We start from the raw sequence: 13,849 nt of genomic DNA, 5'->3' as shown, positions 1-13,849 counted from the left end.
AAACTGCATAGCCATTTATTTTAAGACGATAATTGCTTACAGCGTTCTGGCATTCAGACATTAGCATCTGAAATTCTGAGAGCACAAAATTAGAATCACTTGTCTCAGTTAGAAAGGAAAAATTAAAACAGCAAAATGAGCCAGTTATTAGGAATTACACTAAAAATCACAGACCCAAACCACAAGTCACTCTTGCAGCAGCGGGACAAATTGGAGAGGCCCAAAGTTCTGGAATGGAATAAATGACATCTCTCCATCCCACTGCTACTGTAAAAGAATCTCCCCTGTGCATTAGCTATGAGCAGCTCTTCCCATTCTCAGAAGCAGAGGTGCACAGAAGCTGCAGTATGTATCACCCTGCCCGCTAATATCTCTCTTCCAGGAGCAATAGAGTAATTTAAGAATTAAAAGCCTGAGTTTCAGATAGTTAAGTTTGCTGCGTCTACCTTTGGGATTATCCATTCCTTCCTGTTGGGGGTCTGTGTTTTGGCAACACATTTAGTCCAGGCAGTGATGTCCCCTGAGCAGTAGTATGCATCACTCTTGAATACAAACTGCCCCTTGCATTCCTCACAGGGAAGCAGAGCTCCGAATGCCATCCCATCTGCTACTCGGTCCAAGAGCTAAAGCAACAGAGAAGCAAATAAATCATGCCAGGGTAACAGTGGAAGCAAACACAGCAAGCACATAGTATACGGTGTCAGAGAATCCAGCAAACTCACACACATCTGAATACCTTGGCTGAAGACAAAGTGTTACTTGTTGAATCTATAACTAGCTTATAAATAAAAACACATTCCTCAAAACTACTTGTGGCACAAAGCCTTGACCATATGTCACTAAGTTTGCCTGTCCACACACAGGCACACACTTGTGCCTTTGAATTGTCGTCTCTTCAGGACAAGGCTTCTGCTCTGTGTCTGAGACAGCATGTTTATTGTAAAGTGCTAAGCATGCTTCCACTGGAATAAGTTAAAAATGTTGCTGGAGGATGGGTGTTACATTTGATTACACAGTATTTAGCTGTCAATGCATAGTCCGTAATAATCCAATCTTCCTCCCTGGAAAATGGTCCTTGACCATTTTAATTCTAGAGACCTACTGTAGCCATCCCATCCCTGGTCCCCCCCCAGGCCAGTCTCCAACCCCACCCCCCACCACACCCTTGAGGCTTTAGCACTGCTTTAGGAAATGCAAATACTCCAAGTCAGAGATGGCTCACACCTTCCAACGCAAATTGTAAAGGCCGCTTCCTATCCCATTCACAACATTGTGGCAACTACAGTAATTACTTACGTGAATAAGTAACATTAGGAAAGGCTTAAATGTAGTTTTAGCTTCTTTTAGTGTAATTAAGCTGCTGGGAAGAAAGAGTAGATCTGATGCCAGAAGGGCATGGAGCAGTTTGCAAACCTCTGCCAAGTATTCAATCCAACTGATTTTTCTGTTCTTGAGATTTTACAATAGGCTTTTGCTTCAGACCTTTGGCTGTCATTAGCAACATCGCTCTCAATGAACCTCACGGATTCAGACAGTCATATTCATAAAAGAAATAAAACCCCAACTCACAGCAGATTCCCCAGAAGGCACTTCCTGTTTGTTGGCTATCAGCAGCTCTTTCAGGTCATTAGTGGAACAGACTTTTCTCAGCTCGTCTTTGATGCTCCAAATCAACTCTGTCTGCTCCTGTTGAGGAAAACCTGGTAGCTTGGATATTTGCAATCAATCACTGTCCAAGAAGAGCAATCCTGAAGTAGCAGGCTACTGTCAGGTTTCCAACAAACCAGAAAGAGGCAACTAAACGGAACACTTGCAAACAGCCCAATGCGGTTACAAGTTGTCAGGATTCGGTGTGACTGATGAGATTGTGTGGTGTGCCTGTGTTTTTCCAGCTGTGAGGCTGCAAGTGAAAGTCAGCACCAGAGAGACAAGATGCATTTTCTCCCTCTGCTGTGCTTTCTCTCCCCTAGTGTGTGTTTGTCGTGTTTTGTCTTCCAGGAAATGAGATCAGACTTTAACAACAACTGCTCCAGCCCATCTCAACTAACTTCTCTTTTCCTCAGAAGGACAGTTACCACCATCTTTAATACCATCTAAGAGATTCTCAAATTGGGGACTTGGGGGAGTCCTTTTAAAAATCCAGCAGGAGAGAAAGGGAACAAACGTTCAAATGAAAATCTTACTTAATATTTTACATTTCAAATGCTTTACCTGTTTTTCCTTCTTTTCTGTATCTTTAATAAAAAGTCAGAAATATGTTTATGATGTTTGTAGCAGTACTGAGCAGGTGGAGGTCTCTGCAAACCAAATCCTGAACCTTGTTTAACTCTGTTTAATGTTGCACAGTGAAGGGATCATGTTAAACACCACTGACTCCTTAGGCCCACATATTCCATCTAAATTAATACAACAGGTCACATGATAGAAGTAGAGCCCACAAATCCTGACTCGTACCGCCCGTTTTAAGCTACGAGGCCACATACACACACTCCCCTATAAAAAGAGACTATAAAGGTCAGTCATCCAGCAAAAAGGGAAAAATCTAGAAACTCTTCTTTTGGAACTTTCCATGGAGAGGGAGAAAAGGGAAGGATAATGACAGAATGTTGGACACTAAAATATCACGTGAGACATTTCTAATAATCCACATATATGTGTCATGTGTGTGTTTAGGTGTGGTTTTCTCTGTACCATGGTGATAATGGGTAGCAGATATGTACATTAAACAGTGTAATTTCTAGTTTCAGTAGAAAAGACAAATGAGTTCATCATACAAAGAAAAAAACAAAAACAAAAAACCATGATGAATTTAAGAGTTTAACCCCAAACCAACCATGATTCTCAGAATGTTGAATTGTAGCAGTTAAAACCTTCCTGATCTGTAGGTTGTGAAATAGTGTGCTCTGCTAAGGATGTAATAAGTTAAAATTGCAAAATAAAGCAGCAGAAAACTAAAAGGCCTGTCTGCTCTATGTAAGCTGTGTTATAGCCATACTATTAATACTTCAATTTCAGGAAAAGCTGCTGGTAATTTTTTCTTGAAAGATATCTATGCCAAACTTCTAATGTCTAAAAAATTCTTGAAACCAAATCAGAAATTCTTTCCACTGTCTTTCCTAAACCAAATACACAAAGCTATGATTTATCAAAGTTTATACTGAAGAATTGAACAGATGAGTACAAAAGTGTGCAACTGAGTAAGTGATATTATTTCTAATTGACATAGTTCCACACCTTGTCTCTGTTCAGCTTCTTACATTTTATATGCTCCAAGATTTTAGGCAACAACATTCAGTTTTAATAGGTTTCAGAGTAGCAGCCGTGTTAGTCTGTATTCGCAAAAAGAAAAGGAGTACTTGTGGCACCTTAGAGACAGTTTTAATAGCATCCCTGGAGCCATAAAGTGGCATAGAAAGGACTAAAACAAGTTATCTGAAAGATGAGACTTTCACCTCTAGGTCACCCGTTCAAATCCAGCCACCAACAGCGAGGACTTAAAGCGCTACCATCCAATACCTTTTGGTGTCCTGCTTGGAATGATGTGCTCTCTTATCGGGAGCAAAAAAGGCTCCACAGCACAAGTGTCTTAACTTCTCTGAGGGGCCAAGGTCTGAACGGGCTTGCATAGTGAACTAGCGTCTCACCACTTTACAGATGAAGCATACTAACAGGGCAACATGAGGGACACTTGCATTGCTGCAGTTCACACTATACTTGTGTGAAAAAATAAGACTCTAGATCCTGTAGCTGTGAATAAAGAGGACTCTACATGCCATAGCTGTCAACCCAGCACCCTTCAACAGCACTAAATTTTGGAAAGAAATTTTAAAAAGTTTGGGATAGCTCAAACAAACCTTTAATAGCTTCTCCTGCTTGGATTCTCTGTCTTTTTCTTTTTTCTGTTTCTTTTTTGAGATCACATTTCCATCCACCTCATCTCCTTTTCTCTTTCTAATGGAGAAACACACAGAAGGTAAGTCATTCAAGTGTTTGGCAGCAACTCTGATTACAGTGGATTGAAAGTGAACACTTCGTACAGACTAACTTTTTGATTTGTGCAACCCTAGTTCATTTTTAAAATTTCCTTCCTGCTGGATCTTAAATATGCAATATAAATGCATTATCTGCTCAAAAATTCCTGACTCCACAATGGAAAATCATGACCAGACTATGCCTGCTTAAAACAGTTTTCCATTGGAGACCTGAACAGACTGGCAAAAGTATATATAAAAAAATTAATTGCATCACCCAAGAGCCTCAGGAGATATTAATCTGGGGCAGTATTAACTATTTGAAACATCTTAACTTAAAAAATAAAAAAAGTCAGTAAGAATCAATACATTTTCTCAGATCAATGCAATAGCTGGCACAGATACAAGTCCTTACAGTAGGGACATTAGTGGATAAATTATCAGTAATACCTGACTTTTCATTTTAGACTGCATGAATTTGAAGTGTCAAGGATGGCAAACACAATGACCTTGGTAGGTCAGTTTTCTTTCAAGGGCCTCGATTAAAACCCATGTAGTATCAGACAGGAAAAAAGTTTATATCAGCCCCCTGGTTTTAAGTTGACACTATTCTCACAGTGTTAGGACACAATTCTGCACAAACAGTTTAACTGAAGTTGGCTGGAGCTGCACTGGCTGTTAGGAATTCTAGTATAAAACGTTGGCTCAGAAAGCCGATAAAAGGACTTGGGGGACTTCAAGAAGGACAAGGGGCCCCACAGAAGACAACTTACAAATTTCCAGATCATTTTCTTGGCCATGGTGGGCTTGACATATGTTCCAAAATTCAGAGCGTTTTCGCTCTTTTGGGGAGAAAGGGGGAATTTCACACAGGTCTAGGGAGAGGGACCCACACTAACCCAGACCTCAAGATAGGATGCATATATACAGTACTTTTGACCTCTGGTTAATTCTTCCAGGTTCCCTATCATTCAAGGCCATGTTTGTTGTATTTTTAAGAACAAAATGACCGTACTTGTGTTTCTACCACCACCTTAGATTGTGAAAATAACATTTACTATGAAACTACTTATTTTACATGGTTTACCCTTTTTGCACCTCTGTCAGCTTTGACAATGGAAATAAACTAGCCCAATCTTGAAGCGTTTGGGGTCTAAATAGTGCAGGGAAATGTTTATATTAAAGGATCCATTTTCATGAAAATTCAAAGATTTGTAGAAATATTTCCATTGCATTTAGACTTTATAAAACCTGTCAAGGGTCTAGAGTTTAGCCAAACTTTGGTTTCACTTATTATGACTCAGCAGCTGCCCTTTAAAAAGCATCTGTTACTAATTAGGAATCACACTGTGGGGGAAATGGCTAATCCCCAGAGCCCTCAACACCATCTACCAAATTAGCATGTGAAAGCATTCACTTCCTCTCAATCTCTCTCCAACTGAGTTGCATGTTCAGATAAGTGAGGTCATTAGTTTGACTAGGGTTTGACAACCTCATAAGATGGCTACACAGTCAAATGCCTGCACACTAACCATCACCTCCAGCTGGGAGGCCCAGAATGAGGCAGAAAAGCTGCACCACATTCTGGAGATCACTTTTTTCACAAAAGAAGCCACATGTTTCTTCCAACACCCCTGCAACTCACTCACTTGGGCAGCTGAACATCAAGAAAAGCACAAGCTAAGAGAGCCTGGCCTTCAACTGCCACCAGAGTGAATGACAGGTTTCAGGGGGTAACCATCAACTTCAACTAAAACCTCTCCAGCGCATCATCAAGGATCTACAACCTATCCTGAAAGACTATCCCTCACTCTCACAGATCTTGGGAGACAGGCCAGTCCTTGCTTACAGACAGCCCCCCAACCTGAAGCAAATACTCATCAGCAACCACACAACAAAAACACAAACCCAGGAACCTATCCTTGCAACAAAGCCTGTTGCCAACTCTGTCCACATATCTATTCAAGGGACACCATCATAGCACCTAATCACATCAGCCACACTATCAGAGACTCATTCACCAGCACATCTACCAATGTGATATATGCCATCTTGTGCCAGCAATGCCCCTCTGCCATGTACACTGGCCAAACCAGACACTCTCTACACAAAAGAATAAACAGACACAAATCAGATGTCAAGAATTATAACATTCAAAAACCAGCCGGAGAACTCTTCAAGCTCCCTGGTCATTCAATTTCAGACCTAAAAGTCGCAATTCTCCAACAAAAAAAATTCAAAAACAGACTCCAACGAGAAACTGTAGAATTGGAATTAATCTGCGAACTGGACACCATTAAAATTAGGGTTGAATAAAGACTGGGAGCGGATGGGTCATTACACAAAGTAAAAACTATTTCCCCATGCTAATTTTCCCCCCTACTTAATGACAGGTTTCAGAGTAGCAGCCGTGTTAGTCTGTATTCGCAAAAAGAAAAGGAGTACTTGTGGCACCGAAGAGACTAATACATTTATTTGAGCATAAGCTTTCGTGAGCTACAGCTCACTTCATCAGATGCACGCATCCGATGAAGTGAGCTGTAGCTCACAAAAGCTTACGCTCCAATAAATTTGTTAGTCTCTAAGGTGCCACAAGTACTCCTTTTCTTTTTCCCCCTACTGTTACTCACACCTTCTTGTCAACTGTTTGAAATGGGGCATCCTGATTATCACTACAACAGTTTTTTTTCTCCTGCTTATAACAGCCCAACTTAATTGATTAGTCTCATTACAGTTGGTATGGCAACACCCATTTTGTCATGTTCTCTGTGTATATACACATCTTCCTGTGGTATTTTCCACTGCATGCATCCAATGAAGTGGATTTTAGCCCACGAAAGCTTATGCCCAAATAAACGTGTTAGTCTCTAAGGTGCCACAAGTACTCCTCGTTTTTTTTTGCAGAGTGAATGAGTCCATCCAGCCCCTTCACCAAGTGAGCCATACCAGGAACCTCTCTGGTAACCTCCTACTTGGCAGTAGGTTTTATATACTAGCTGCAATGATTAAAGTCTTTTGGAAGTTCTGTAAAATTGTCACCAGCACCAAACCTACCCTGTGCAAAAGGTTATTGACTTAGGCCCAGTTCAGCAAAGCACTTTGTGCTTCAGTTCATTACATTCACTGACTAGGGAAGAAGTATATGTTGAACTTTAAGGGACATGCTCAAGTTCTTTGTTGAATCAGCATGCTAGTACCTAAAATGCCTCTTTTTTGGCAAGGGGAAAGTTAAGCAACACTCTTATGTAGTAATCAGACTTTCCCCCGCAAACATAGTCAGCACATGAATAGCCAGAAGCCTAATACACCACTGAAAGGCACTGTGCCCATACATTCCATCAGCTAATGAAGTCTTTGGATGGTTCTCCTCTCCATATGCAGCACTGGATTACTCTCTCCTGGTAGAAGTAGTAATGTATGTCGTAAGTTAACATCTGAGCAGCAGATAGCAAAAGGCTTGCTTAAAAAAACTGGGGCCTATGACCAACCGACATAGGCTACCACCAGAAATGTCCCACTTTCTCCTCACCTTCCTACCAGATGTAAGCTATGGGGTTTATTTAAACTTTTAGAAAGCTGATGGGGGAAGAGGGCTGAGGACTGGAGTAGTGTATGCAGAGTCTTCTGATCACCACATCAGGCATCCAAGCTCACATCTTCCTTGCAGAGAGAAGAACATATGAAAAATACTAATAGCAGTGGAGATTCTGGGGCAAAACCAGCAGCCAATCTGAAAAGGGAGAAATGCAAAGACCATCACCTCAGTCTCCCCTCTTCAAAGCATCAACTGGTTGTTCTTGTTCCTTGCGTGAATGGTATTCCCCTGCAGGTTAATATAACACTGCAGTTAAACTGGTATTTCCTAACTTCTGAGTACTTGACTTCACAACCTTAATAATCTTTTAATGTGTATTATTTTTTGTATGTAATTTCCTTGCTTTTTGAAAAAGCAAACTAGGGAAAAAATATTTTCATCATGAGGCATCATATTTACATCCACATGGTTCATCAGCAGGGTTGGAACCTGTATGATAGTGATATCGAGAGGGCAGCCTCTCTTTCCCCAGTAAAAGCTGCCTCAAACAAACAGCAATTTCTACTCTACAAAGATAAACGTACAAGAGAATTCTAGGGCTATGGACATTTACTCTTTATTTTTAGAACATATGCTAGTTGATATTCAAATGAGGTGCAGCCCATAGACTTTTGGCAAGTTGCCAATGTAGCCCTCAGCACCATGCATCAGTGCTCCCTACAAGGTGAACCTTTCAGCACATAGCCATGACCTTTTTATTGTGCTGTTGGAATATGGTATTGTCAGGCAAAGTGTCCAGCAAATCCACCTACCTACTTTACACCCCTAAGACTAGAAATGAAAACCCAGAGCACATACAGGAAAATTGGGTGTTGTGCCTAGATTGTACTGGGCTAGGACTCAGGAGATCTGGGTTCCAGCTCCAACACTGCCACTGAATCATTGTGTGACCCTGGGCAAGTCTCAACTGTGACAGACCAGAAAGACAGGGAACAGTTGCATAAAGTTTTCCTCCCATTTTTGATACACATTTTATTTTGATGGAAGATTCCCAGTCAGCTCTTGCTATAAACTCTCTGTGCCTCAGTCCCCCACCCCACAATCTATAATCGTCTCCCTTACAAGAACTGCTGCAAGACTTAGTTCCAGAATGTGTGCAATGATCCTTGAGCTCCTCAATGGAGGGTGTGATGGAAGCACGAAGGATGCATGCAGTATTCCAGTCACAGACAACATTTGAGTCCAAACAGAGCTCTGAAAAGGGAAGCCAAAAGGCATCTTTGAAGCTCATTGTTAAAATCTCATCTGGTTTAATAAAAGGTGCATCAGAGACAAAAAGACGTTCAGTTCATTTCTCCTGCATGAGCTAATGTATGAGGCAAGTCTTCTGGGACATTAGCTTCTCCAATCAATCAAGCCAGTTTTGGGCTTCAAGAGAATTTCATAGATTCATAGATACTAAGGTCAGAAGGGACCATTCTGATCATCTAGTCCGACCTCCTGCACAGCGCAGGCCACAGAATCTCACCCACCTACTCCTACGAAAAACCTCACCTATGTCTGAGCTATTGAAGTCCTCAAATCGTGGTTTAAAGACTTCAAGGAGCAGAGAAGCCTCCCTCAAGTCAACCACGCCCCATGCTACAGAGGAAGGCGAAAAATCTCCAGGGCCTCTCCAATCTGCCCTGGAGGAAAATTCCTTCCCGACCCCAAATATGGCGATCAGCTAAACCCTGAGCATATGGGCAAGATTCATCAGCCAGATACTACAGAAAATTCTTTCCGGGTAACTCAGATCCCATCCCTCTAATATCCCATCTCAGGGGATTAGTCCTATTTACCCTGAATATTTAAAGATCAATTACTTACCAAAATCACATTATCCCACCATACCATCTCCTCCATAAACTTATCGAGTAGAATCTTAAAACCAGATAGATCTTTTGCCCCCACTGCTTCCTTGGAAGGCTATTCCAAAACTTCACTCCTCTGATGGTTAGAAACCTTCGTCTAATTTCAAGTCTAAACTTCCTGGTGGCCAGTTTATACCCATTTGTTTTTGTGTCCACATTGGTGCTGAGCTTAAATAATTCCTCTCCCCTCCTGTATTTATCCCTCTGATATATTTATAGAGAGCAATCATATCTCCCCTCAACCTTCTACATTATAATAATTCTACATTATTCCCAATGCTTGCTAAACTCCTTTTCTACATGCACAGCTACTTTCTTGGCTGATCCTTAGCACTCGTGGCTTGACCACCTAGCATAAAACAGCAGGAGAAAAGGTACTGGAGTTGAAAGACTAGCTGGCACACTAGCTGGATGTGGCACCTTCATGCCCACAGCGTTTGCTGCTTTCCAACCTCTACATGAACAAAGACAACAGGGCCAGAAACCTTGGTATGCAACCTCAGTTTGCTGCACCCTATATCACCAGGCATTGTGATTCTAGGTTAATGTTTTATTTATACAGCAATCTGGCGAACAAATCCATGGCCTCTGCTTGTAATGCTTCACAGTTCAAGTAGAATCACCAAAATCCCCTGGAAAGGAGAGCCAAAGCAGACAAGAGGAAATATTTACATAGTGAAACTTTTTATGCTCTGCCAAAGGAACTAAGCAAACCAGTCATATACTGATCCAGCTCGATTTACGTGTTACTCTGCATGCAATAATAGACTTTCAGCTCTCTGCACCTGAGAATGGTAAAAGCTGATAAGGGTAAAGATGGCCAATTCCCTGGCACTATCCAGCAATAACTGTGTTCATTACAATCGATGGACTGTAACAGCTGTAACTCAGATATTCTGCAAATGCACTGCATCTGGGAAAGCATTGGTTAGGAAGGTGAGCAGACTGGTTTGAGAGGGACTTATATAATGTGTAGCATAGACCAGTGGTTCTCAAACTTTTGTACTGGTGACCCCTTTCACACAGCAAGCTTCTGAGTGCAACCCCCCTTAAAAATTAAAAACACCTTTAAATACATTTAATACCATTATACATGCTGGAGGCAAAGCGTGGTTTGTGGTGAAGGCTGACAGCTCACAACCTCCCATGCAATAGCCTCACGACCCCCTGAGGGGTCCCAGCCCCCAGTTTGAGAACCCCTGTCATACAGCATATTCCTAACAACTGTAATTATCCAAAATCTTCAGTAACAAAAAGAGATAAGATTGCCTAGTGCTGCCAAGCCATCCCTATGAACTACCTGTAGCAGTGGTCGGCAACCTACAGGCCACGTGCAACCCATGGGCCGCAGGTTGCCCACCACTTACCTGTAAGATAAGGTTATTTCCCCTCCTCCATTCTTCACAAATGCTGCAGTTCGGAATGGCAGGTGCTCGGCCTTTAGATATCAGTTTTCAAAAGGTATCTTGTATATGTATTCTACTGGAATGCTGAATAATAATGCTTCATTCTTACCACTGATTAGTAAGTAAAAAAAGAAGATGCGTCTACTCACTCCAGGCTACCCAAGATAAGTTACAATTTAATTAGATTCAATTTCTGTCACACAGATCAGTGGTGAAGGGGAAAAAAAGACCGACAATCAATTCCTACTCTGCCTTTGTTGGCAACAGCGATGACTCCAAGCCTGATAAAAGAGAAGGGGGTTCTGCAGTCGAGTTTGTGACACAGTCAGGTAAAAACCTATCCACAACAGAAACAGTTCAGTGAAACCAAAACTTGAGGGCAGTCAGTGCAGATGGAGCCCACGACACAAGTATGAAAGATCTCAAGGAAAGCTGGAAGGAAGCGGAGATCTTGAGATCTCAAATCCTGACGACCAAATCTGCAACAAGAGTAGGCATGTGGAATGAACGTACCCTTACGTGGGAAAGCTGGCACAAGTTACACAAGAAATAAGAATGAAAAAATACCACCTGAACATACTTGGTGTCAGTGAGACGAGATGAGCAGGGAGTAGCAAGATTGTGTCTGATAGTGCTATAATCTTATACTCAGGAGGAGCAACGCATGAAAGAGGTGTAGGAATTGTGCTGGATAAAATCACAGCGAAGACTCTGTTGGCGTGGAAGCCAGTGAATGACAGAACAACAACAGCCAGGCTGCAAACATGACATGTCAAATGTACAATAATCCAAGAACACGCACCCACAAAATGCAGCAGGCGACAGTGAAAAGGATGCTGCACCTGCTCACAGAATGTAAGTCTTGATGTCATAGTTAGGCACTTCCAAGTTGATGACAGGCAACTTTGATGCATAATTTGGCAACAACGCTACTGTCTGGGAAAAAGTCACAGCCACAGTAGCAGAAGGCATCTGAACTAATAATGGCAAACAAGCTCTTGAATCTCTCTGCAACAAACACCCTAAAACAGGAGGCAATCATTTCCAGCACAAGAGGATTCATAAACTTACATGAAGATCACCAGACAATGCGAAAGTCAACCAGATAGACCGTGTGTATATCTAAGATATGGACACCTTCTTTGAGAGATGTTAGAAGAGCAGATGTTGGCTCAGATCATTATCTTTTAGTGGCCAAATTACAACAAATTTAAAAAGAGCAGGAAGATGGATAAAGAGAGTGTTATAGCAACAGAGACATTCAAGGACAAAAACGCAGATCAGACTCCAGACTCAATTTAGCAGCCATTCCAGTGTTTTAGAGGACCAGGCTGATGAAAGTCTGGAAGACAGATGGTCCAAGTGGAAGAAGATGGTAGTCGAGACAGCAGAGGAAGTAGTGGACCACTGGAGAGGAAGGAAGAAAGATGTATGGTTTACATCTGGAACATGGCCAACGACAGAGAACCAGAAAGCTCTGAGGGCAAAGAAGGAACAGTGCAAGACACAGGCAGAACTCTTAGAGGCATATGCAAGAAACAAAGAAAAGGACAACAAAGACAAAATGCAGGCAAGACAGAAATGCCTGGGTTCAGGAGAAGGCTGCAGAAGCAGAAGATGCAGCACAGAGAGGAGATTTCAAGCAGCTCTATAGAATAACGAAAGACCTCTCGAAGAATCCAACCATCGCAGAAATTCTCATGGACAGATGTTGAAAACACACGAAGAACAAGCCAGATGACAAAAGGAACATTTTCATTTCATATTAAACTCTCCAGGGCCAACGATCATGCACAGGGTCAAGAGAAATGCCAATGCTAAGTTAAAAATAGAAGAGAGACCAAACACACCTGATGAAATTAAAGCAACCATCTAAGGCCTCAAACATTGGAAAGCTCCCGGGGTTGACAGAAGTCAAGCAGAGGAATTACAGGTGGGAGGTGAAATTCTGACTGAGCTGCTAACAAAACTCTAACGAAATATGAGTGAAAGAACAAGTTCTGCAAGACTGGAAAGATGGTATCAGCATGACATTGCCAAAAAAGGTGATCTAACTCAGTGCACGAACTGGCAAGGTATTGCCTGGGATTGATAACAGTGCCAAGTATTGGCTACTGTTATGCTGAATAGAATTTAGAAGGTAGCGGATAAAATATTACCAGGAGTACAGAGTGGGTTCCATCCAGGTAGATCATGCTGTGAACAGATATTCACTCTTCAACAGTTCATTGAAAAAGTTACTGCTTGGCAAAAATCCATCTTAACTTTATCGACTTCAAGAAAGCTTTTGATAATACCCACAGAGAGACCCCATGGAATATTGCTAGAAACTATGGGATACCAGACAAACTGATCAACATAATAAGGAGTTTATATGACAAAGTAGATGCACAGTAAGATCAGATACAGACCAGGGGAGTGGTTCGAAATTGTGACTGGAGTTAGGCAAGGGTACGCATTATCACCAATCCTGTTTGCATTTGCCATAGGTTGGGTGATGATGAAGGTAACAAAAGACATTGCAGGTGGTGTAAAACGGGTTAGCAGAGATGAGTTACACGACCGTCGCTTTCCCAGTAACAATGCTTTAATAAATAGGATGTGGAACGGAATGACTGCCTTATACCAGAGGTAGAACCGGAAGCAGCAACAATTGAATTGAAAGTAAATACAGAGAAAACCAGATTATGAAGGTAGAAAAGTGGGCAGCAGATGCAAAGGCCTACATGGATGGAAAACAAGTCCAACAGGTAGAAGAGTTCCATTACCTGGGAAGTGTGAATACATTTGAAGGTGGGTGCGATAAGGATATTCATACAAGATTAGGAAAAGCAAACACCACTTCTGAAAAGTGATACAACATCTGGTCAAACAGAGGTCTCCACACCAAACTAACAGTCAGATCGTACCATGTGACTGTACCGAGCATGCTACTGTATGGCACAGAGGCTTGGCCAATGACAGTGGCTATTAAGAAGAGACTGGAGGTCTCAGGCAGACCTGAGGAAGATGCTACACATTTCA

General features: G+C 41.8%; 1 protein-coding gene across 2 annotated transcripts in view; it reads right to left on the bottom strand.

Moving 5' to 3' along the window:
* PARP1 (poly(ADP-ribose) polymerase 1) overlaps positions 1 to 13,849 on the bottom strand; it is a 56,078-nt gene that overhangs the window by 25,944 nt on the left and 16,285 nt on the right. For both annotated transcript variants that reach the window (XM_038394578.2, XM_043511668.1), the window contains exons 5-7: positions 3,855 to 3,951; positions 1,570 to 1,686; positions 447 to 623 (exon numbers count right to left, since the gene is read on the bottom strand). In XM_038394578.2, coding sequence (XP_038250506.1) covers positions 447 to 623; positions 1,570 to 1,686; positions 3,855 to 3,951 — 391 coding nt within the window. The remainder of the gene's footprint in view (positions 1 to 446; positions 624 to 1,569; positions 1,687 to 3,854; positions 3,952 to 13,849) is intronic.

This window comes from Dermochelys coriacea, chromosome 3 (assembly GCF_009764565.3).
Source record: "Dermochelys coriacea isolate rDerCor1 chromosome 3, rDerCor1.pri.v4, whole genome shotgun sequence".
In the NCBI taxonomy this organism is placed as follows: domain Eukaryota; kingdom Metazoa; phylum Chordata; order Testudines; family Dermochelyidae; genus Dermochelys; species Dermochelys coriacea.
The sequence above is the reverse complement of the archived record's forward strand: the minus strand, read 5'-3'. Positions and strand labels throughout refer to the sequence as shown.